At 40.3% G+C, this 26230-nt stretch overlaps 1 protein-coding gene across 6 annotated transcripts in view; it reads left to right on the forward strand.

Annotated features, from left to right (window-relative positions):
• The window catches only part of frs2a (fibroblast growth factor receptor substrate 2a), a 119821-nt gene that overhangs the window by 77678 nt on the left and 15913 nt on the right, over nucleotides 1-26230 (forward strand). For all 6 annotated transcript variants that reach the window (XM_063057691.1, XM_063057693.1, XM_063057692.1 and 3 more), the window contains one exon: nucleotides 24908-25094. In XM_063057691.1, the coding sequence (XP_062913761.1) occupies nucleotides 24908-25094 (187 nt within the window). The remainder of the gene's footprint in view (nucleotides 1-24907; nucleotides 25095-26230) is intronic.

The following is a 26230-nucleotide window of genomic DNA, read 5'->3' on the forward strand; positions in this document are numbered from 1 at the left end:
CATTTTTTGTGTGAATAAAAAAACTCACTATTTGTTCTTTTGCTTTTTGATCAGTAAAGTTTAAAATTGTGTCTTTGGGTTAAGCTGCAGATTTACAATTTTTTAGTGTTTTTTGGACACTGCTTTTCTTTCCTACAAGCTCATCTCTCTGACACAGTGGTGTCAAGAAAACAAAAGGAGCTGGTTGTGGACTACAGGAGGAATGGAGACAGGCTCACCCCTATTGACCAATGGATTTCGGGTTGAGAGGGTAAACAGCTTTTAAGTTCCTCGGCATCCATATCACCGAGGACCTCACGTGGTCTGTACACACCAGCTGTGTGGTGAAAAAGGCACAAAAGCACCTCTTTCACCTCAGACAGTTGAGGAAGTTTGATATGGGCCCCCAAATCCTAAGAACTTTCTACAGGGGCACAAGTGAGAGCATCCTGACTGGTATGGGAACTGTACCTCCCTTAATCGCAGGACTCTGCAGAGAGTGGTGCAGACAGCCCAGCGCATCTGTAGTTGTGAACTTCGCATGATTCAGGACATTTACAAGGACAGGTGTGTAAAAAGGACGCGTAGAATCACTGGGGACCCGAGTCACCCGAACCACAATCTATTCCAGCTGCTATCGTCCAGGAAACGGTACTGCAGCATAAAAGCTAGGACCAACAGGATTTGGGACAGCTTCTTCCACCAGGCCATCAGATTGATGAACTCACGCTGATTTGAGTGTACTCTATATTACATTGACTGTTCTATTTATTATAAATTGCTATGATTGCACATTGCACATTTAGACGGAGACGTAACGTAAGGATTTTTACTCATGTATGTAAAGGATGTAAGAAAGAAAGTCAATTCAATTCTATCACCTCATTTCCTGGATTTCTGGTGCCACTTCATCCATGATCCCGGGACTGAAAGTGTTAACATGAGTTCTGGTCCTTTACTTGTTGAAATTAGAAGAAGTGGGGGAGGGATCTCATTGAAACCTATCGAATATTGAAAGACCTGGATAGAGTGGATGTGGAGAGGATATTTCCAATAGTGGGAGATTTTAGGAGCAGAGGCCGTAGTCTTGAAATAAGACCATAAGATATTTAGGAACAGAATTAGGCTGTTTGACCCATTGAGTCTGCTCTGCCATTTCATCATAACTGATCCATTTTCCCTCTCAGCCCCACTCTTGCCTTCTCCCCATATCCCTTCATGTCCTGACTGATCAAGAATCTATCAACCTCTGCCTTAAATATACCCAATGACTTAGCCTCCACACCCGCCTATGGCAAAGAACTCCATAGACTTACCACTCTCTGGCTAAAGAAGTTCCTTCTCATCTCCGTTCTAAAAAGATGTCCCTCTATTCTGAGGATGTGCCCCTCATCAAAGGAAACATCCTCTCTACATTCACTTTATCGAGGCCTTTCAACATTTGATAGGTTTCAGTGAGGTCACCCTTCAGTCTTCTGAATTCCAGTGAGTAGAGGCCCAGAGCCATCAGCACTCCTCAATACAAGCCTTTCAATCCTGGAATAATTTTTGTAAGCCACCTTTGAACCCTTTCCAATGTCGGCATATCCTTTCTTGGATAGGAATGGAAAGGTACATCACATTCGGAGTTTCTCCGGTTAGCGGATGATTTCCCTCCACGCCTCTCTGACATAATGGGGAACCGCATACGAGGCAAGTTACAGCAGTGGTTTGCCATTGGCGTCTGCCGGGTGAGTTTCCAAGAGATCACCAGCTCGTAACCCAGCACGGATGGAAAGCGTGCAGGGGAGACGGCTGGATTCGAACTCGGGACCTTCCGTGCGGAAGTCCGGCACTGATGCCACTACGCCACTGGGGCGCAAAACTGCTCATGATACTCTAATTGAGGCCTCACCAGTGCTTTATAAAGTCTCAACATTACATCCTTGCTTTTATATTCTAGTCCTCTTGAAATGAATGTGTACATCGCATGTGCCTAAATTAACCTTCAGGGAATCCTGCACAAGGACTCCCAAGGAAATGGACATCCCTTTGGAACAGGGATGAGAAGAAATCCTTTAGCCAGAGAGTGGGGTATCTGTGGAATTCATTGCCACAAATGGAAGCCAAGTTATTGGGTATATTTAAAGCAGAGACTGGAGGGTTCTTCATAAGTAAGGGCATCTGACATTACAGGGAGAAGGCAGGAGAACAGGATTGAGAAAGAAAATCTTGCTGTGTCTTATCAATGTTTCCCCATACCATTTGGGTGACTGGCTCCAGCTGTGTGTTTTCCATCAGTTCTCCTGTTCCTTTAGCCTGCAGTCATGCTATTATCATCAAGGCTTTTAAATTTCCACTTGGGTTTAGATCTATTCTGCTTTCTGGGGGTCATAAGCCCTCTAATAGTACCTTGTTGTATCAAATTATAGCAAAAACAGAATTACTGATCCATTGTTGTTTGATTCTCAGTCCCAGCACTTCTGAGATCATGGCTGACCATAGAATAGTACAAGATAAATGAAGGCAATTCACCTTCATCAAACCAGTGCCAGCTAATCATTCACTTCCTCCTCCCCTGCACCCTCACCCAAAGTTCTGTATTTTCTTTCTTTCAAAAACACGCTCTCTCTTTTGTTCCCACCACCCTTTAAAGTTAGTTCAGTAAACAGTCCCCTAAAATGAGAAATATTGAAATATTTTAAATTTCAAATAAGAATTCTTACTAAGAGTAAATTTGGTAGATCGATTGTTTAACAAAAGAAGCCTTTTCATTCTGTATTATATGATTGACCTTTCATTGTTTACATTTTATTTTGCTAATGTGATATCAAGTGGGAAAAATTGATGTACAGTAATTACTGTTGTATATCCAATGAGCTGAGGTTCAGGTTGCTTTTAAAAACAATTGCCATCTGGATGCACTCAACACTGAAATTTACGTCAGTTTTTTAATCTGATGCCCAAGTAACTTTCAGAATTTTATAGTGGTGTTTTAGGAGGTCAGTTGTTCAACTCCATACTAAAACTCTTGCATAATATATGTATTTCTAGAGTTAGATGCAACTTTCTTCCGACTTGCTTCTGGCTGCAAGTAGATATTCAGGTTTACCATTTGTTTTCCATTTAATTGATGTTAAGTAAACACTTGTTTCAAATGTGGTCTACTGAGTGAGTACTACAGTTAGTAAGCCCAGAGTAAATTGATATCGTTCTCTACTAACAATGAACCATATTCCTGGAAGATTTAAAAAAGAAATTTTACTGAAAATTGACTGTATGTTTTGTTTTGTTCCTCATAGGTTAAAGTTTATTAACGACTGCTGAACATGTAATTGTGAAGGTCTCATGATTTGCAGTTTCATGTACCGGTTTGATTGGCTTAGCAGAAAACTGCTCAAAATGAAGAAAAAACTCGATTGTCTTGTTTCATCAAACTGTGAATGACTATTGGAAATGAGTGTAACTTAGGTTGTCCAAATTCTTTTCTCTAGGGAATATAGTTGTTCAAATCTGCAAATTATCTAATGGAAATTGAATCATATTTTAATTTGCAAATTCAAATACTAAGTATATATAAAAATGAAAATATACTAGTATTTCTAATTTTTCTCCAGATACCAATTTATAATAAATATGAGAAAATCGGCAAATGCTGAATATCCGAGCAACACACACAAATGCTGGGGGAGCTCAGCAGGCCAAGCACAGGCACCATCTATCGGGCCAAAATGTCAACAGTACTTTTTTTTCCATAGATGTTGCTGAGTTCCTCCAGTATTTTGTGTATGTTGCTCCAGTTTATAATATTTCCATTTGCATCAAATTTAATTAATATAGTACCAGTTTAATTTTGTTCATCTGCTAATTTGAAAGCAGATTAATTTGCTTATTGCAACTGGCACCCTGATGCTAATTTTATAAGACCATAAGATATAGGAGCAAATCTAGGCCATTTGACCCATTGAGTCTGCTCCGCCATTTCATCATGGCTGATCTAATTTTCCTCTCAGCCACTAACTCCTACCTTCTTTCTGTATCCCTCCATGCCCTGACCAATCAAGAATCTATCAACCTCCGTCTTAAATATACATTAAGACTTTGCCTCCACAACTGTCTGTGGCAACGAATTCCATGGATTCACCACTCTCTGGTTAAAGAAATTCTTCCTCATCTCTGTTCTAAAAGGGTGCCCCTCTATTATGAGGCCGTGTCCTTTGGTCTTTGACTCACCCATCATAGGAAACATCTTCTCCACATCCACTCTATCAAAGTCTTTCACCATTTGATAGTTCCAATGAGGTCATCCTCATTCTTCTGAATTCTAGTGAATACATGCCCAGAGCCATCAGACTTTCTTCATATGACAAGCCATTCAATCCTGGAATCATTTTTGTGAACCTCCTTTGAATCCTCTCCAGTTTCAGCACATCCTTTCTAAGATAAGGGGCCCAAAACTGCTCCTAATACTCCAAGTGAGGCCTCACCAGTGCTTTATAAAGTTTCAACATTATATCTTTGCTTTTATATTCTAGTCCTCTTGAAATGAAGGCTGACATTACATTTGCCTTCCTCACCACTGACTCAACCTGAAAACTAACCTTTGGAGAACCCTACACAAGGACTCCCAAGTCCCCTTTTGCCTCAGTTTTTGTATTTTCTCTCCAGTTAGAAAATAGTCAGCCCTTTCATTTCTTCGACCAAAGAGCATGGCCATACTCTTCTTGACACTATATTCCATCTGTCATTTCTTTGCCCATTATCCTAATCTGTTTAAGTCCTTTTGTAGCCTCTCTACTTCCTCGAGCTACCTTCCCCTCCACCTATCTTCATATCATCTGCAAACTTTGCAACAAAGCCATCAATCCCATCATCCAAATCATTGACGTATAACGTAAAAGATGTGGTCCCAACATAGACCCTTGTGGAACACCGCTGGTCACTGGCAGCCAACCAGAAAAGGCACGCTTTATTCCCATTCTTTGCCTGCTACTAATCAGCAACTGCTTTATCCATGCTAGAATCTTTCCTGTAATACCATGGGCTCATAGCTTGTTGAGCAGTCTCATGTGGCACCCTGTCAAAGACCAGCTGAAAATCCTAATACACAGCATCAACTGATTCTCCTTTGTCTATCCTGCTTGTTATTTCTTTAAATAATTCCAACAGATTTGTCAGGCAAGATTTTCCCTCGAGGAAACCATGTTGACTATGGCCTATTTTATCGTGTGCCTCCAAGTACCCTGAGACCTCGTCCTTAACAACCGGCTCCAACATTTCCCAACCACTGAGGTCAGACTAATTGGCCTATAGTTTCCCTTCTTCTGCCTCTCTCCCTGCTTGAAGAGCGGAGTGACATTTGCAATTTTTCAGTCTTCTGGAACCATTCCAGAATCATTACTAATGCTTCTATGACCTCTTCAGCCTCCGTTTTCAGAAGTCTGGGGTGTACACCATCTGGTCCAGGTGACTTATCTACCTTCAGATCTTTCAGTTTCCCAAGAACCTTTTCTCTATTAATGGTAACTTCACATACTTCATGACCCCTGACACCTGGAACTTCCACCATACTGCTAGTGTCTTCCACCATGAAGACTGGTGCAAAATACTTAATTCAGTTCATCCGCCATTTCCTTGTCACTTACTAGCTCTCCAGCAGTGTTTTCCAGCAGTCTGATTTCTTTTACGCTTTTTGTGTCTGAAGAAACTTTTGGTATCCTCTTTAAAACTGTTGGCTAGCTTACTTTTATATTCCATCTTTACCTTTAATGACTTTTTAGTTGTCTTCTGTTGTTTTTTAAAACTTCCCAATCCTTTAACTTTCCACTAAATTTTGCTCTATTATATGCCCTCTCTTTAGCTTTTATATTGGCTTTATCTTCTCTTGTTGGACACAGCTGTGTCATCTTTCCTTTAGAATACTACTACTTCTTTGGGATGTACATATCCTGTGCCTTCTGAATTGCTTCCAGAAATTCCACCCGTTGCTGCATTGCCGTCATCCCTGCCAGTGTTCTTTTCCAATCATTTCTGGCCAACTCCCCTCTCGTGCCTCTGTAATTGCCTTTACTCCACTGTAATACTGATACATCTAACTTTAGTTTCTCCTCCTCAAATTTCAGGGTGAGTTTGATCATATTATGATCACTTGCCCCTTGGGGTTCTTTCACCTGAAGGTCTCTAATCAATTCTTGTTCCTTACTCAACACCCAATTCAGAATAGCTGATCCCCTAGTAGGTTCCCCAAGAGGTGTTCTAAAAAGCCATCTCATAGGCATTCCAGATATTCCCCCTCCTGCAATCCAGCACCAGCATGATTTTCACAGTCTACATGCACATGGAAATCTCCCATGACTATGGTAACATTGACCTTTTTGGCATGAATTTTCTATCTCTCATTGTAATTTGTAGGCCAGATCCTTGTTACTGTTTGGGGGTCTGTATACAACTCCCATCTGGTTCGTTTTACCCTTGCTGTTTTTTAGCTCTATCCACAATGATTCAACATTTTCCGATCCTATATCACCTCTTTCTGCTGATTTGATGTCATTTTTTTTTACCAGCAGAGCAACGCCACCTCCTTTGCCTTCCTGCCTGTCCTTTTGATACAATGTTTATCCTTGCTCCTAGCTGTAATCTTCTTTCAGCTGTGATTCAGAGATGCCTACAACATCATACCTGCCAATCTGCAACTGCGCACATTCAAATATAACCCCTTCAGTCCTGTATTCACCCTTTTCGTTTTTGTCCAACTTTTACGTTACAACTCATCCTGTTGACTGCAATTTTATCCTATCAACTGCCCCTCCTCTCTACACATTACCTCTGTTTGTAAACCAGTTACCTATCTTCAGCACTGTTATCTGCCTTTCCTATGATACTTCTTGCATTGAAATGTAGGTAGCTCAGGGCACTAGTCACATCATGCTCAACCTTTTGATTCCTAACTTTGTCTGAGGTCTCCAGAATCACCACTAACTATTCTGGCACTCTGGTTACCATCCACCTGCAACTCTAGTTTAAACTCCACAGTGCAGTATTAACAAACCTAGGATATTAGTCCCCTCCAGTTCAGCTGCAAACTGTCCCTTCTGTAGAGGTCCCACCTTCCCTGGAAAAGAGCCCAATGATGAAAAAATCTTATGCCATCCCTCTTACACCAACTCCTTTGCCACATATTAAAATGTATAATCTTCCTCCTTCTGGCCTTGCTAGCACGTGGCATGGGTAGTAATCCTGAGGTCACAACCCTGCAGGTCCTGCCCTTCATCTCAGCACCTAACTTCCTAAACTCCCTTTGCAGAGCCTCATCACTCATCCTACCCATGTCATTGGTACCTACAAGGACCATGACTTCTGGCTGATCACCCTCCCACTTAATAGTGCTGAGGACTCAATCCGAGATACCCTGGCACCCGGGAGGCAACAGACCATCTGGGAATCTCGTTCTTGCCCACAGACCCTCCTGTCCATTCCCCTAACTAATGAATCCCCTATTACCACAGCGCACCTCTTTGCCCCCTCCCATTCTGAGTCACAGAGGCAGGCTCAGTGCCAGAGACCTGACGACTGTGACTTTCCCACCGACAGTACTCAAAGTGATATACCTGTTGCTGAGGGGATGGTCATAGGGTACTCTGCACTGGCTGGTCAACCCTTTTCCCCTTTCTGACTGTCACCCAATTTCCTGTGTCCTGCACCTTGGGTGTAACTACCTCTCTGTCTATCTATCACCCCTTCAGCCTCCCAAATGATCTAGAGCTCAAACAACAGGAATTCTGCAGATGCTGGAAATTCAAGCAACATACATCAAAGTTGCTGGTGAACGCAGCAGGCCAAGCAGCATCTATAGGAGCAGACCAGGCAGCATCTATGGAAAAGAGTAAACAGTCTTTCTTTTTCAATATTTTTATTAATTTCTTACATAAAAGAATACAGAGTACAGTAGGATATATAATATATATATCAATTGTGTTCGTTCATCGTCGACCTCGATGAGGACCTTGACACCATTATGATGGTGCTGAGACTAGCGCGTGATTTGGATTTAAGTGAAGGAGAGTGCGCAGCGTCTGCCTCGCTGTCTCTTCCCAATTCCCATCTGAATCCAGTGGCAAGACAGAGTTGAGACGGCTGGAGATGGGACTAGGTGCAGTGGAAGACCAGGACGTCTTCTGTGTTTTGTCCTGCTCTACACGTTCCACGACACTTGCAGAGACAGCCTTCTTGACCGTTGGACCTTCCATTGGTCTCGTCCGCTCAATCTGCCGGAGTCTGTCTTCACATGCTGGGATAGACAACTCCCTATCTCACCAAGGGTCTGAGACCTGTCGGCTACCCTCACCTGGTTTAGCCGGCTTGTCGAAGCCGTTGCCCGGGGTGTTGATGCTGTCACATGCAAACAGCTAAGGGGAGCCACAGGTGAGAGCCAGGTGGGGACCAAAGGTGGACTAACCGCCTTGAAAAGGACGTGACATGTTCCCCCACCAGAGCTGCTACCCTCCCTGACACCTCATACAATATATTGAAATCACAGATGAAGTGTAATTACCCCATAGCCATATAAATTAAATTTAAACATAATATTGAAAAGAGATAATTTTATTATACAAAAAAATCTAAACCCACTACCGAAAAAAAAACCAGCTGTTTGGTTAAAAAAAAAGGAAAAAATCCTTAACATATAGTAAAACATATTATTAGCCAACATCTGTACTTAATAGCAAATCAAAGATTTTGAAAATAATTCAGAAAAGGTCCCAACAACGTTAAAAAATCTTGTCTAGGTTCAGAAATTGAACAGCGAATCTTCTCTAAATTTAAGCAAGGCATAATGTCATGTAACCAATGAGTATGATTAGGCAGAGTGGTATCCTTCCACTTAAACAGCAATGCCCTCCTGGCTATAAGAGAAGTAAAGGCCAAAATATGTAGATCATGTGTCTCCAAAATAATATCATTTCCTCCAACAATACCAAATATGGCAGTCTAAGGATTAGGTTTAAAATTTACTTTAAAAAGTACCGAAAAGGTTTGAAATACTTCCTTCCAATATTTTTCAAGACTCAGACAAGTCCAAAACATATGGATTAGTGAAGCTTCTCCATTATTACATCTATCACAATAGGGAGATATATCTGAATAAAAACGAGACAGCTTTACTTTATTGTTGCCAAACAATTGATACTAGAGCGTACAATCATCACAGTGATAATTGATTCTGCGTTTCACGCTCCCTGGAGTACAAATCGATAGTAAATAGTAAAAATTTAAATTATAAATCACAAATAGAAAAGGGAAAGTAAGGTAGTGCAAAAAACCGAGAGGCAGGTCGGGATATTTGGAGGGTACGGCCCAGATCCGGGTCAGGATCCGTTCAGCAGTCTTATCACAGTTGGAAAGAAGCTGTTCCCAAATCTGACTGTACGAGTCTTCAAGCTCCTGAGCCTTCTCCCGGAGGGAAGAGGGACGAAAAGTGTGTTGGCTGGGTGGGTCGTGTCCTTGATTATCCTGGCAACACTGCTCCGACAGCGTGCGGTGTAAAGTGAGTCCAAAGACAGAAGATTGGTTTGTGTGATGTGCTGGGCTGTGTTCACGATCTTCTGCAGCTGCTTCCGGTCTTGGACAGGACAACTTCCATACCAGGTTGTGATGCACCCTAGAAGAATGCTTTCTATGGTGCATCTATAAAAATTAGTGAGGGTTTTAGGGGACAGGCCAAATTTCTTTCGCTCTTTCAGGAAGTAAAAGCGCTGGTGGGCCTTCTTGGCAGTGAACTCTGCTTGGTTGGACTAAGTCGGGTCATTTGTGATATTGACCCCGAGGAACTTAAAGCTTTTAACCTGTTCTACTTGCGCACCACCGATGTAAATGGGGTCGTGCAGTCCGCTACTCCTTCTGAAGTCAACAACCAATTCCTTCGTCTTGCTGACGTTGAGGGATAGGTTATTGTCTTCGCACCATGCCACCAGGTTCTTAATTTCCTCTCTGTACTCAAACTCATTATTACCCGAGATACGGCCTACAATTGTTGTGTCATCAGCAAACTTATATATTGAGCTTGATGGAAACTTGGCTACACAATCATGGGTGTACAGTGAGTACAGCAGGGAGCTGAGTACACAGCCTTGTGGGGCACTGGTGCTCAGAGTGATTGTAGAGGAGAGCTTGTCCCCTATTTTTACAGCCTGGGTCCTGTCTGTGAGGAAGTTGAAGATCCAGCTACAGATCTGAGTGCTAAGGCCCAGGTTCCAGAGCTCAGGAATCAGTTTATTTGGAATGATGACGCAGAGCTGTCGTCAATAAAAAGGAGCCTTACATATGTATCTTTATTCTCCAGGTGTTCTAAGGAGGAATGTAGGGCCAGAGAGATGGCATCTGCCGTTGACCTGTTGCTCTGGTAGGCGAATTGCAAAGCGTCGAGGTTGACCAGTAGGCTGTGGTTGATGTGTGCCATAACCAATTGCTCGAAGCACTTCATAGCAATTGGTGTCAGAGCCACAGGTCGATAGTCATTCAGGCATGCCACCTTGCTCTTTTTCAGCACCGGGATTATCATTGCTTTCTTAAAACACGAGGGGATCTTAGACTGAAGCAAGGAGCAATTGAAGATGTCAGCAAACACTCCAGCTAGCTCGCTTGCACAGGCTCGGAGAACCTGTCCTGGGACGCCATCTGGGCCCGTCGCCTTCCTTGGATTTATCTTCAGGAAAGCCCTTCTAACGTCCTGGGTGATGATGAATCTCGATGCCACCAGGTCCGGTTCATCCGGAGGGAGCGGGACGCTCCTCTTCTGTTCGAACCTTGCGTAGAATACGTTAAGTTCGTCAGGAAGAGAAGCGCTACAGTTATTCATATTCCCAGCCTTTTCTTTGCGCCCAGTGATCTCATTTAGACCCTGCCATAGTCTACCAGCATCCCTTTGGTTAGCCTGGGCTTCCAACTTGGCTCGATATTGCCTCTTGGTGCCCTTAATGGCTTTCCGGAGCTCACGCCTGAATTCCGTGCGGCGACTGGTATCCCCGGACCTAAAAGCCGCAGCTCTAGCCTTTAAAAGGGACTGGACCTCATAATTCATCCAAGGTTATCTTTAGACATATGTGCTCTATGAACCACTTTAAATTGTAGAAGAGAATGACGGGAACATAATGATGAGGTATTAACCAATTAAAAAATTTCATTCCAAGTGTCCTCAGAAATTGAAATCTGTAAATCTTGTTCCCAAAGATTTTTAATTTTATCTAAACGAATATTTCTCATTCCCAACAACATACCATAAATATTAGATATAGATGCATTATGGAAGGGTTTCAAATTAAAAATTATATCAAGTAAATTTTTATCTGGACTTTTAGGAAATGTATGTACATGAGAACGCAAGAAGTCTCTAATTTGTAAATATCGAAAAAAGTGAGTTCTCAGTAGACTATACTTAACTGACACAAAATACTCTGTGGATGCTGGGGTCAAAGCAACACTCACAACACGCTGGAGGAACTCAGCAGGTCAGGCAACATCCATGGAAACAATCAGTCAACGTTTCGGGCCGGAACCCTTCATCAGGACTGAAGAGGGAAGGGGCAGAGTCCCTATAAAGAAGGGTGGGGAGAGCGTGGGAAGGAGAAGGCTGGTAGGTTCCAGGTAAAAAACCAGTAAGGGGAAAGATAAAGAGGTGGGGGAGGGGAAGAAGGAAGTTGATAGGCAGGAAAGGTAAAGAAGGAATAGGGGAAAACACAATGGGTAGGAGAAGGAGGTGGAACCATGAGGGAGGTAGTAGGGGGAGGGAATTACCGGAAGTTGGAGAACTCAATGTTCATACCAAGGGGCTGGAGACTACCTAGACAGTATATGAGGTGTTGCTCCTCCAACCTGAGTTTGGCCTCATTATGGCAGTAGAGGAGGCAATGTATGGACATATCCGAATGGGAATGTGAAGCAGAGTTGAAGTGGGTGGCAACCGGCGTCTCCTAATACTTAGCTGAAAATTGTTCAAATGAAGAGAGACTATCTCCAACAAACAAATCCTGAAAATATTTAATACCCAATCTATTCCACTCTTTAAAAACTACATCAGTCATAGAAGGTTTAAAAAAAAAATTAGAAAAAATGGGATTTGAAAGTGAAAAACTCAATAAACCAAAATATTTTCTAAATTGTACCCAAATCCTCAAGGAGTGTTTAACTACAAAACTATCGGTTAAATTACTTAAAGATAAAGGAATTGAGGATCCGAGAAGTGAAATGATAGAAAATTTATTAACAGAATTAGCTTCTAAAGAAACCCAGACTGGACAGTCCTCTTGATTAATATAATATAACCAAAACGTAAGATTCCATGTGTTGACTACCCACTAATAAAACCTAAAATTGGGTAAGGCTAAACCTCCATTCTTTTTAGCTTTTTGAAGATGAACTTTATTTAATCGAGAAATTTTATTTTTTCCATATATAAGAAGATATAATAGAATCCAAAGAATCAAAAAAGGATTTAGGAATAAAAACAGGTATGGCCTGAAATAAATATAAAAATTTAGGCAAAATATTTATTTTAATAGAATTAATTCGGCCAATCAACAATAAAGAGAGGTGTGACCAATTTGATAGTGCCTCCTTAACATAATTCAGAAGTGTAAAAATATTTTCTTTAAAAAGAAATTTATAATTCCTAGTAATTGTTACACCCAAATAAGTAAATTGATTTCTTACAATTTTAAAAGGAAGGTTAGTATTAACGAATACCAAATTACTCAAAGGAAAAAGTTCACCCTTATGAAAGTTAAGTTAATATCCTGAAAACTGACTAAAGCAGTAGAGTAAAGAAAGTAGAGAAGGTAAAGAAGACTCCACATTAGAAATGTAGAGCTAAAGGTCATCAGCATAAAATGAAACTTTGTGGGTAATACCCCTCCTTAAAACACCAGTGCTTTCATTAGATTCTCGGAAAGCAATAGCTAAAGGTTCTAAGACCAAATCAAAAAGCAAAGGACTCAAAGGACAACCTTGTCTAGTTCCACGATGAAGTTTAAATGGTTTAGAGTACTGAGAGTTAGTAAGAACCTGAGCGGAGGGGGATAAATAAAGTAATTTAATCCATTGAATAAAATCGGGCCCAAAGTTAAATTTTTCTGAAGTTTTAAATAAATAATTCCATTCAACCCGATCAAAGGCTTTCTCAGCATCTAAGGATATCACATATTCCAAAATCTCTTTAGAAGGAGAATAAATAACATTCAATAAACAACAAATATTAAAGTGGGAGTATCGATTTTTGATAAATCCAGTCTGATCATCAGAGATAATAGATGGCAAAATATTTTCAATCCTACAAGCCAAAAGTTTAGATAAAATTTTAGTATCAACATTAAGTAAGGAAATAGGTCTATAAGAAGAGCATTCAATTGGGTCCTTATTCTTTTTAAGAATAAGCGAAATAGAGGCTTCATAAAAAGATAGTGGCAACTTACCTAATTTAAAAGAATCGGAAGGACTGAATATAAACGAGGTATAAGCAAAGAAGAAAAAGCCTTATAAAACTCTCCAGAAAATCCATCAGGACCCGGAGCCTTCCCTGAGTGCAAAGAGTGAACAACCTTGGCAATTTCCTCATAAGAAATAAGTTGATCCACAATTTTTGAATATCATCAGAAAGTGTAGGAATGTTTAATCAATCTAAAAAATTATTGATTAGAGTATTACCTTTAGGAGGATCAGAACTATAAAGTTTAGAGTAGAATTCTCTAAAAGCATCGTTTATTTCTGAATGATCAGATGTTTTATCACCATTAGCTTTACAAATTTCTTTAATTTGACGTTTAACTATAAAGATCTTTAATTGTCTTCAATTGTCTTTAATTGGCAAATAGTTTAACCCATTTTATCTCCATGAACATAAAACTGACTTTTATCTTTTAAAAGTTGCATATTTAGTTTTAATTTCAACATGTCTTTTATATGAAACAGGATCTGGAGCCAAAGCATATTTTTGGTCTAATTGTTTCAACTGATTGGCTAATTCAATTCTCTCCTTATTAGCTTTTTTCTTAACACTTGTGGTAAAAGAAATAATTTGACCTCTAACATAAGCCTTAAAAGTATCCCATAAAATAAGACTAGAAGTCTCTTTGAGCATATTGTCTTCAAAAAAAAGAATAATTTGTCTCTCCAAAAATTTTAAAAAATCTTTATCTGATATCAAAGTTCGATTAAAATGCCAGAATCTGTTTATATGGGAGACACCTGGGAAATTTAAAGATAAAAACACAGGAGCACTATCTGAAACAGCAATTTCTTTATATTCACAGGATCGAATCAATGGAATCAATTGGCTATCAAAAAAATAATCAATCCTGGAATACGTATGATGAACATGAGAAAAAAATGAGTACCCTTTATCTGTCGGATGCAAAAAACACCAAACATCAACAATATCACATTTCATTAGAAAAGATTGGATAAAGGAGGCAGATCTACTACATGTCAATGGTTTAGAAGGAGAACGATCTAAAACAGGATCTAAACAACAATTGAAGTCTTCTCCTAAAACCAAAGAATATAAACTTAAATCTGGTAAAGCGGAAAAAAAACATTCAAAAAAGCCTGGATCATCTATATTCCGGGCATACAAATTAGCAAAAACCATTAATTTATTATCTAATTTCCCTAACACTATAACAAAACACCCATTGGTATCAGACACTTCATTATGTTGAACGAAAGAAACTGAATTGTCTATAAGAATCGAAACTCCACTGCCTTCGCCTGAAAGGAGGAATGGAAAGAGAAACCTTTCCAACGGCTGAAAAAACGTAAATTATCACATTTACGAACACGTGTTTCTTGTAAAAAAAATAATTGAGGCATTCAATTTCTTAATATACTTAAATATCTTATGTTTCACAGGATGGTTTAATCCTTTCACATTAAAACTAAGTAAATTAAAAATATGGTCCATTTTATATATTGCTTAAAGGAAATGTTTGAATAAAAACTGTTGGAATATATATTAAATCCAAACAATGAGCTTTAAGATAAAGTAACCAAGCAACAAATGAAGCTAATAGAACCAAACAGCTGATAGGGAAAAAAGAAAACGACCCCCCCCCCCCCCCTGCCCAAAGAGAGAAAGTCGACCAAAGGGCAGTTGACAGCTAAACCTACCATTTCCCTCCCAACACTATCAACTGGCTGAGCTTCAAAAAAGATTTTCAAGGGAAAACTGCATTCTAACAAGACACAACAAAAAGCAGAGCCAAATTAAGCATATTTTTAAAAACCTCAAAAAATTATAGTATAAAAATATTAGAAAGAAATATGAAAGTTCAAAACATATTAACTTAGAAAGTATTAATTCAAAGAAAACTTACAAATATTAAATACTTAATTTTCTAAACAAGGAAATAAAAGTACAAAAAAAATTAGATACAAAGGTATACCAAAAGTAAAAAAAACAATTTTTCATAAAAGAAAGTAATGAACAGTTAGACTGCTGATTTAAAAAAAAAGATCCATCAGGCAGACACAACATAAATTTGCGTAAAGAGTTATTTGAACAGTTAAACTTCTGAAATTGATTCAGCATTCAAGAAATCCTGCACCTCTTGAGTCGAACGGAACCATTTCTGAGAGCCATTTTTCGAAATGATTCTAAGACGAACGGGGTAACGAAGAGAGCGTTTAAAACCTTTAACATACAGCTCCAACATGACTTTTTAAAACTTGAACCGTTCATTCAACACCTCGGGTTCAACTCTGAACTTCTGGTCTTCATAATAAATCATACTTTTCTGACGAGATTCACGAATTAGAAGTTCCTTTGTTTGAAAGTTGTGAAGACAAATTATCACTGAACGAGGTCATCCTTCCGGAGGAGGTCTTGGTACAGGCGATCTGTGAGCTCAGTCTATTTTAGGTGGAGATTTTAAAATATTCGGAAATAAATTAGCTAAAAGGTTCGCAAAAAATTCTGAAGGCTGATTGCCTTCCAATGACTCTTTAAAACCTAGAAATTATTTCTTCTTTTTCTATTTTCTAAGTTGATAATCTTCTGTCTTAATGTTTCATTAACTTTTAACTGTTTATCACAGATCCGTTCCAGGTCGTCAACCTTCGCGTCAAACATTGTCAAAGTATCTTCGTTCTCTTTTATCTGTTTATCGTGTTCACTTAAAGTTTTTTGAAAATGAAATGAAATCTCTTTTTGTCATTGCATAGTACAATTTGTCATGCACCAATACAGCGAAAATGAGTTTGCAACTCTCATACTCAATGCTATAAAACAACAAATAAAATAAATAAACAATAAATAAAAACAAGTTAGCAACCAGAAAAGAATCCAATTTTACATCCATTCATTTAAATTTAGCGCTGAGTTGCAGGAGCTCCTCTGAAAGTTCATTTTTATGCTTCCCAAGTGTGTCCATAATAGATTCCAAAGTTACAGGAGGGTCCTCTTCTTTTTTTAGTAGCTTTAGCGCGACTCATCATAAAGCAATATTGCGTTTAAAAGTAAGTTTTCAAAACAAGTTGGAAGCAGTAAATTAAAAAGAGTAGGAGCACCTATAAAAGTGCTGCTACTCCATCAACATCCACAAAAAGAGTAAACAGTCGACATTTTGGGCCAAGATCCTTCATCAGGACTGACAGTTTTGAAGAGGGGTCTCAGCCTGAAATGTCGAATGTTTACTCTTTTCCATAGACGTTGCCTGGCCTGCTGAGTTCCTCCAGTGTTGGGTTGCTTACAATTAAAGGTTCTCTGCATTTCCTAGTTCCATTCTCCTAAGCTCCAACTATATTATGTCATGTGCTTTCCTTCTTCAAATCAATTCATTGAAAACTTCTGGCACTTTTCTAGTTCCTCCAGACAGTGCAAGTATTCACTTCCCTCTGGCCATTCTACTGAGATTTAAATTCTTCAAGTTGAATGTAATATGACCCAACAGTACTTTCTGATTTACTGTATCTTTCATTGCTACAGCGTGACCATACTGTTAATTCACCTTGATATCTCAAACAAAACAAACATTGGCTTGTATGCTTTAACATCTGTGTGCCCTGTGGCTCTATTTATTCTCTCAAATCTGCTTGATCTCCTTGGTAGAACTGCTGAATTTACATAATGTTAATGGTGAAGCAGATATGTACAATCATGGCAGGAATTATGCAAAGGCTGGTGCAAAATGAATAATGAGGTGGGAGGAAAAAGGAAAATTACACTATATTACTAGTTACAAATAATGGGCTCAAGTGAGTATATGAAAATATCTAATGTTACTTGGAAAAATAGCATATGCTTTGAGGAATCAATGTAATAAAATCATAATGTTTTTGTAAGGAATTTGGGAGAATTTGGAGCTTTAGTCAGGAAAAATTTGAAATCAAATCATGAACATGCATCTGTGAAACATACAACTCGTCTATTTACTTAGACAAAATTCTGCCTATCTGCAAAACAAAAGCTATCAATAATATTACTTCCAAAAAAAATCATTAAAGCAAATTGCTTGGCAGAAATATTAAAATATTTCAGTTAAACAATTTATCTAAGTTAATTCTGCATGTTAGGATATTGTTCTGCATTAATTTTGTCATGCAAATGCACATGACTGGTTTTTGTTTTGGTTTAGACTTGGACGTCTGGTTTATAGCTGCATCTGGAATTCTTTTGTTCATCTTTTTTGGGTCATTTCAGGGATATTTTTAGGTTTTATTAGTACTTGGCAAAATTGGGTATTTTCAGTTGTAGAAACTCCAGTTAAGGTGTGTAGCATGAAGTGTCTAAAAGAGAGTTAAAATTGATGATACAACAGTGCATGCACATTCAGGTTGTAATAATTCCATTTAAATTTGCCAGCGTCTGTTCAGATCACCACCATCATGCTGTTGATCAGTGTCCTGTACAAACAGGGCTTCTCAAACTGGGGTCCACAGACCTCAGGCTTCATGGTATTGGTCCACAGCATAAAAGTCATGAACCCGTTTACAGACAAAGATTGATCAGTAATCTTAATGCACAATTTGGAAGTCCCTTTCAGCATTCTTGGAGCAAAATGAATGAAATGTACTGACAGTTATTGCTGGCATGGAGGTTGGAGGTTTTTTTTCCCCAAGGCCTTCATCGTTTTTGTTAAGATTGTATTGGTTAAAGCTAAGAGATTTGACTTTTCAGAGTCATATAGCACAAATAGGTTATTAGACCTGGCATAGACGTCCCTGTACTTCAACCAGCATTTGGCTTGTAGCTTTCTATACATTGGCATTTTGAGATTTGTGTAGATCTGTGGTTCCAACCTGGGGTCCATGGACTCCTTGCTCAATCGTAGTGGTCCGTGCATAAAGGTTGGGAACTCCTGGTATTTAAATCCTGTGAGAATATCTGCCTCATTCACCCATTTGGGAAGTGAATTACAGATTGCACTGAATTATCTACTGGATGAAAAAGATGCCTCCTCACATCCACTCCAAGCCTCTTGCCCCTTAAACCTATAAGCTCCAGATTTTAAACGTAAACAACAGGAATTCTGCAGATGCTGGAAATTCAAGCAACACACATCAAAGTTGCTGGTGAACGCAGCAGGCCAAGCAGCATCTATAGGAAGAGGCGCAGTCGACGTTTCCTATAGACCCTTCGTCAGGGTCTCGGCCTGAAACGTCGACTGCGCCTCTTCCTATAGATGCTGCTTGGCCTGCTGCGTTCACCAGCAACTTTGATGTGTGTAGCTCCAGATTTTGACACCTCTTAGAATCAGATTCAGATCCAGGTTTATTATCACCGGTATGTGACGTGAAATTTGTTAACTTAGCAGCAGCAGTTCAATGCAATACATAATCTAGCAGAGAAAAAAAGTAATAATGAATAAAGTAAAAATAATAAACAAGTAAATCAATTATGTATATTGAATAGATTAAAAAACGTACAAAAACAGAAATACTTTTAAAAGTGTCCAAAGATTCATTGTCCATTTAGGAATCGGATGGGAGGGGAAGAAGCTGTTCCTGAATTGCTGAGTGTGTGCCTTCAGGCTCCTGTATCTCCTACCTGATGGTAACAGTGAAAAAAGGGCATGCCCTGGGTGCTGGAGGTTATTAATAATGGACACTGCCTTTCTGAGACACTGCTCCTTGAAGATGTCCTGGGTACCTTGTAGGCTAGTACCCAAGATGGAGCTGACTAGATTTACAACCTTCTGCAGCTTCTTTCGGTCCTGTGCAGTTACCCCTCCATACCAGACAGTGATGCAGCCTGTCAGTGTTGCAGCTCTCCACGGTACAACTATAAAGGTTTTTGAGTGTACTTGTTGATATGCCAGATCTCTTCAAACTCTTAATAAAGTATAGTCGCTGTCTTGCCTTCCTTATAACTGCATTGATATGTTGGGACCAGGTTAGTTCCTGAGAGATCTTGACACCCAGGAATTTGAAGCTGCTCACTCTCTCCACTTCTGATCCCTCTGAGGATTGGTATGTGTTCCTTCATCTTACCCTTCCTGAGCTCCACAATCTGCTCTTTCGTCTTACCGACGTTGAGTGCCAGGTTGTTGGTGCAGCACCACTCCACTAGTTGGCATATCTCACTCCTGTGCGCCCTCTTGTCACCATCTGAGATTCTACCAACAATAGTTGTATCATCAGCAAAGTTATAGATGGTATTTGAGCTGTGCCTAGCCACACAGTCATGTGTGTATAGAGAGTAGAGCAGTGGGCTAAGCACACGCCCCTGAGGTGCACCAGTGTTGATTGTCAGTGAGGAGGAGATGTTATCACCAATCCACATAAACTGTGGTCTTCCGGTGTTGGGAAGTTGAGGATCCAATTGCAGAGGGAGGTTCAGAGGCCCAGGTTCTGCAACTTCTCAATCAGGAGTGTGGGAATGATGGAATTAAATGCTGAGCTATAGTCAATGAACAATATCTTGACGTAGGTGTTTGTGTTGTCCAGCTGGTCTAAAGCCATTGAGATTGTGTCTGCCGTTGATCTACTGTGGCGATAGGCAAATTGCAATGGGTCCAGGCCCTTGCTGAGGCAGGAGTTCAGTCTAGTCATAACCAACCTGTCAAAGCATTTCATCACTGTCGATGTGAGTGCTACCAGGCGATAGTCATTAAGGCAGCCCACATTATTCTTCTTAGGCACTGATATAATTGTTGCCTTTTTGAAGCAAGTGGGAACTTCCACCCATAACAGTGTGAGGTTGAAAATGTCCTTGAATACTCCTGCTAGCTGGTTGGCACAGGTTTTCAGAGCCTTACCAGGTACTCCATCGGGACCTTCTGCCTTGTGAGGGTTCACTCTCTTTAAAGACAGCCTAACATCGGCCTCTGAGATGGAGATCACAGTGTCATCAGGTGCAGCAGGGATCTTCACAGCTGTAGATGTGTTCTCCCTTTCAAAGCGTGCATAGAAGGCATTGAGTTCATCTGGTAGTGAAGAATCGCTGTCATTCATGCTATTGGGTTTCACTTTGTAGGAAGTAATGTCTTGCAGACCCTGCCAGAGTTGCCGTGCATCTGATGTTCAAAGATTCAATTTAATGTCAGAGAAATGTACACAATATACATCCTGAAATGCTTTATCTTCGCAAAAACATCCACAAAAACAGAGAAGTGCCCCAAAGAATGAACGACAGTTAAACGTGAGAACCCCAAAGTTGTCCCCCGCCACACATAAGCAACAATCCCCCTCCCCCACTGGTAAAACAAAAAGCGCAACTGCTACTGAGCAATCTCATCTCCAATCTTTTTTGAAATTGTCTCTTCACCCTTGAAATAGTTCTCCACAAATCATACCTAGTTGTTTGGTACAGGCCTGGGTCACCAGCATTGAATGCCACAGATCTAGCCTTCAGCAGACGATGTACCTCCTAGTTCATTCATGGCTTTTGGTTTGGGAATGTACAGTAAGTCTTTGTGGGCACACACTCATCCACACAGGTTTTAATGAAGTTGGTAACAACTGCAGCATACTCATTCAGGTTCGAAAATGAATCCCTGAATACAGTCCGGTCTACCAATTCAAAGCAGTCCTGTAGGCGCTCCTGTGATTCCTTTGTCCATACCTTCACTGCTGGTGCTGCAGTCTTCAGTCTCTGCCTATACTCAGGGAGTAGAAGTACAGCCAGGTGAACAGATTTCCCAAAGTGAGGGCAAGGAGTAGCACGGTAGGCGTTCTTGATGGTGGTGTAGCAATGGTCCAGTGTGTTGTTTCCTCTGGTATTGCAAGTGATCTGTTGATGGTAGTTGCTTGGTGATTTTTTCAGACTGGCCTGGTTAAAATCGCCCAAAATAACAGTGAAGGCGTTAGGGTGCGCTGTTTCGTGCCTATTGATCCAAATGCTCAGATCATCTAAAGTCTGCTTGACATTGGCCTGAGGTAGAATGTAAACTGCTACCAAAGTGACCCCAGAGAACTCCCGTGGTTGATAAAAAAGGACGACACTTTACTGCTAGATATTCCAGGTCTGGTGAGCAGAATTGGGACAGCACTGATATATTTGTGCACCAAGAAGAGTTGGTCATGAGGCATACTCCTCCACCTCTGCTTTTGAGAGACTCTATAGATCTATCCTGACAATGTATAATAAACCCATTGATCTGGATCGTTGCATCTAGTATGGAAGGGGTTAACCAGGATTCCATGAAACAATTGACACACGCGGTCCTAATGTCCCTCTGATTCAGCATCTTAGCTCTGACATAACCGATTTTGTTCACCAGAGACTGCACATTCGCCAGCAAGATAATCGGTACAGGGAGTTTAAAACCCTGTTTCTTTAAAGATACTTGTAACCCCGATCTACACCTGCGCTTCCTCCGAGGTGTCCTCTGTGGCCGCTTCCGACCACAATTGGTGTTGTTTCCGTTGGTTTTAAGCAGCGATAGTTCATTTATATGCATTAAGACATCTTTGTTGACTGTACTGACCTTGGAAGCAGTTGTGCTTTTTAGCTGTATCAGGCTGAAACGGAAATATTTAATTATATCCATTAAGCGTACTGATGCTACTCGAGTCGTGCCTAGATGTCCCGGAAGTTATAGGGAAAATGTTCTTTATTGTCTCATTTTGGTGTCCTTCCATCAAGGGGAACAAGCCCAGCCTATCCAGAAATCCTCATAGCTAAGATGCTGCATACTAAGCAACAGTTTGGTGAATTTCCTCTTTAGTGTAGTCACTACCTTGATATGGTATGGGAACAAACATAGTAGCATGTACTCCTGTAGTCTGACTGATGTTTTATAATAACCATAACCTTCCTGCTCTTCTACACTGGGCCCTGTCTAATACAAGCAAATTTCCTGTTTGCCACTTTCATCACCCTGTCTACTTTTGTTTCCATCTTCAGATTTGTACACTGACACCCATGTGTTCCTCATACTCCCTAGGCCATAGCATTCCATACCTTGCCCTTATTAGTCCGTCCTCCCAAAGTGCATCACCTCACACTTATCAGGATTAAATTCCATCTGCCATCATGTCATCTACAAATCTACTAGTTGTATCTCCTACATTCATATCCAAATCATTGATGTCAGTTACAAACAGGAAAGTTTCTAGCACTGCTCCCTGTGGTACATCACCAGTCACTGGTTTCCTCTCACAGTCCAAAAACAAACTGGTTAGTAGTCATAGTCATAGTCATACTTTATTGATCCTGGGGGAAATTGGTTTTCGTTACAGTTGCACCATAAATAATAAATAGTAATAAAACCGTAAATAGTTAAATAGTGATATGTAAATTATGCCAGTAAATTATGAAATAAATCCAGGACCAGCCTATTGGCTCAGGGTGTCTGACCCTCCAAGGGAGAAGTTGTAAAGTTTGATGGCCACAGGCAGGAATGACTTCCTATGACGCTCTGTGTTGCATCTTGGTGGAATGAGTCTCTGGCTGAATGTACTCCTGTGCCCACCCAGTACATTATGTAGTGGATGGGAGACATTGTCCAAGATGGCATGCAACTTAGACAGCATCCTCTTTTCAGACATCACCGTGAGAGAGAGTCTAGTAGGTTAATTGGTCATCGTAAATTGTCCTGTTGGGGTTAAGTAGGTGGATCGCTGGGCAGTGATACTCATTGGGCTGGAAGGGTCTGTTCTCGCTGTATCTCTAAATAAGATAAATAAATCGCAAAGGTAACCCTCTGCCATTACACTCTATCTCCTATTAATGGGCCATGTTTGGATTTAGAATGAGAAACAAAACACTGGAAGAACTTGGTGGGTCAAGCAACAACTGTGGAGGTAAAAGCTGTAAGTTGATGTTTTAGGTCAAACCCTAGATCAGGACTGAGGGAAGGAGAAGGGTAACAAGTATATAGCAGTATCTGGAGGGGTGGAATAGAGGCTGGAGGGTAACAGGTGGAATGAAATTGGGAAGGGATAATGGGCAGATGGAACCAGGTGAGAGGAAGAGGTTGGGAGAGATGAACAAGGCTTACAATCCAGTGGTATGAACATTGAGGTTTTTCAATTTGATATGACCCTCACCAAGCGTTCCCATCCCAAACACACTACCTTGTCCACCAATTTTCTTTCCTTTTGTTTACCTCTCCTGCTCCCACCACACTTAATTCTATCTGTTCACCCCTTCCCAATCTGCTTCCACCATTCACCTAATAGCTTCTGTCCTATCCCACATCCCATTGAATTCCACCTGCGCATCTTTTCCTCTGTATTTGTTCCACCTTTTCCCTACCAACCTCTATCTCACCCCCATACTGCCATATGCTGGCAAACGTTCCTCTTCCCTCTCAGTCCCGATGCAGGGTATTGACCTGAAAAATCAACTTGTAACTTTTGCTTTTACATATACTGCTTGACCAGAGAAGTTATTCCAGTGTTCAGTTTTAGTTCCAGATTCTGTCATCTGCAGTCTTTGTTCTCAATTCTGGACCCATCTTACTAACTTGCCATAAATCCATGAACTTCAATCTTTTTGACTAATCTCCTCTGCGGAATGTTACCCAAGTCCATGTAGACCACAACAACTTCATTGGTTGTATCACAACCATTCGTTCCCACTTTGAAAAAAGTCAGTCAAATCTTTCAGAAAGTATCTCCCCTAACAAAACTATGCTGACTTTCCCAAGTGCAGACTAATCCTTAGAATTTTTATCAATAACAGGCCTCTAATTAAGTGACATATCCTAATTGTCCTTTTTAAGTAAGGAAATTACATTTGCTATTTTCCGGTCATCTGGCATCTCCTCTGTAATCAGCAAATATTTACTTATTTTTTTGGAACCCCAGCAATCTACACCCTTATCTCCCAGAGCAGCCTGAATACATCCAATCAGCCCTGGGGATTTATCCACCTTAAGGACCACTGTGACATCTTGTACCGTCTCCTTTGTAATGATAAAATGTTTTAGAATTCCACTCCTGTCCCCAAATTTTCCAAATGTCCTCCTTTGTGAATTCAGATGAGAAGTAACCGGGGGGATCTTATAGAAACTTATCAAATATTGAAAGGACTAGATAGGATAGATGTGGAGAGGATGTTTCCTCTGGTGCGGGTATTCAGAAGTAGAGGGCGCAGCCTTAAAATTGAGGGGCAACCTTTTAGAACAGAGGTAAGATGAACTTTTCTAGCCAGAGAGTAGTAAATCTGTGGAATGTTCTGCCGCAGACTGCAGTGGAGGCCAAGTCTGTGGGTATATTTAAGGCAGAAGTTGATAGTTCCCTGATCGGTCAGGGTTTCAAAGGATGTGGCAAGAAGGCAGGTGTATGGGGTTAAGTGGGATCCAGGATCAGCCATGATAGAATGGCAGAGCAGACTTGATGGGCTGAATGGCCTAATTTTGCTCCTATGTCTTATGGTCTTAAGGTGGAGTTTCCAAATTTCTAGATGTAATTTGTTTCTAGAAAATGTAATTCATGCTGATGATTATTTTGATACTCTTGATGCAGAGTGCCTAATTTGTAGATCACTGAGAATTCTCTATATTTTCCTTTCTAGGTGATTAATGTGGATGATGATGGTAACGAACTGGGTTCTGGTATAATGGAACTTACAGATACAGAACTGATTTTACACACACGGAAGAGAGATGCTGTGAAATGGCCCTACCTCTGTTTGCGTCGATATGGCTATGATTCAAACCTCTTCTCTTTTGAAAGTGGCCGGAGATGCCAAACTGGACAAGGTATCGTCACTTATTTAATTGAATCTTGAACAATTGCCTTATTTTCTGCAATCTATGCTCAAGAGCATGCAAGCAAAAGAATCTTGTGGATTTCAGTTGGATACCATGGAAGTATTCTTATGTACGGTATACAGTAATTCTGAAATGCGCAATTCATATTTGATTATAATTTATAGACATAATTCACTTTTGATAATGTCTTATGTTGTAGATTTATAATTAGTTCTATCACTCACTAGATTTATTTTTCTAACTGGGTTTATTTTCTATTGCTGATGTTTTGTGTTTTATTGCTATTTTGCATATTTGCTAGTTTGTTTTATGAATTTTAATCTCTGTTTATAGCACATAGTCTTCAATCCAATGAGCATCTTGGTGAAACTCTTCTGCACTCCCTCCAAAGCTAATGCTTCCTATAATGTGGCAATCAAAACTGCACACAATACCCAAAATGTGGCCTAACCAAGGTTATATACAACTGTAACGTGGCTTCTCAACTCTTCTACTCAAATCCCTGACCCATGATAACAGGCCTGCTGTCTGCCCTCTTTACCACCCTATCCTCTTGTGTATCATTTTCAGGTAGGTCTGCACTTGTACCCCAAGATCCCCCTGCACATGAGTGCTCCTATGGGTATATTCATTCCATATTTACCCCATACCTTCCTCTTGCGTATGATCTCCCAAAAAACTTCAGCTCACATTTGTCCAAATTAAACTCCATCTGCCAGTTCTCTGCCCAAATTTCTAACTGCTATCTATCCTGCTGTTTTGTTATCCACAACTCCACCAATTAATGTGTCATCTGCAAGCTAATCAGACCCATCTAAGTTTTTGTCCATATCATTAATATCTAGTACAAACAGCAGAGGTTCCAGCATTAATCCTTGCGGAAGAGCACAAGCACTGGTCACACACCTTCTGTTAGACAAGCACCCTTGTACCATTACCCCGTCTGCTATAACCAAGCCAATTGTGGATCCAATTTACCAACTCGCCATGGATCCTATATGACTTGTTCTTCAGGTCCTGCCTGCCATGAGAGACTTTATCATAGATGTAGTGATATATCTGTCTGTAAAAAGACATGTTTTAAATTTGGCTAATCAGATCATGCACCTGGAAAACAGCAGCCA

Source organism: Mobula hypostoma, chromosome 9, assembly GCF_963921235.1.
Source record: "Mobula hypostoma chromosome 9, sMobHyp1.1, whole genome shotgun sequence".
NCBI classification, from domain to species: Eukaryota; Metazoa; Chordata; class Chondrichthyes; order Myliobatiformes; family Myliobatidae; genus Mobula; species Mobula hypostoma.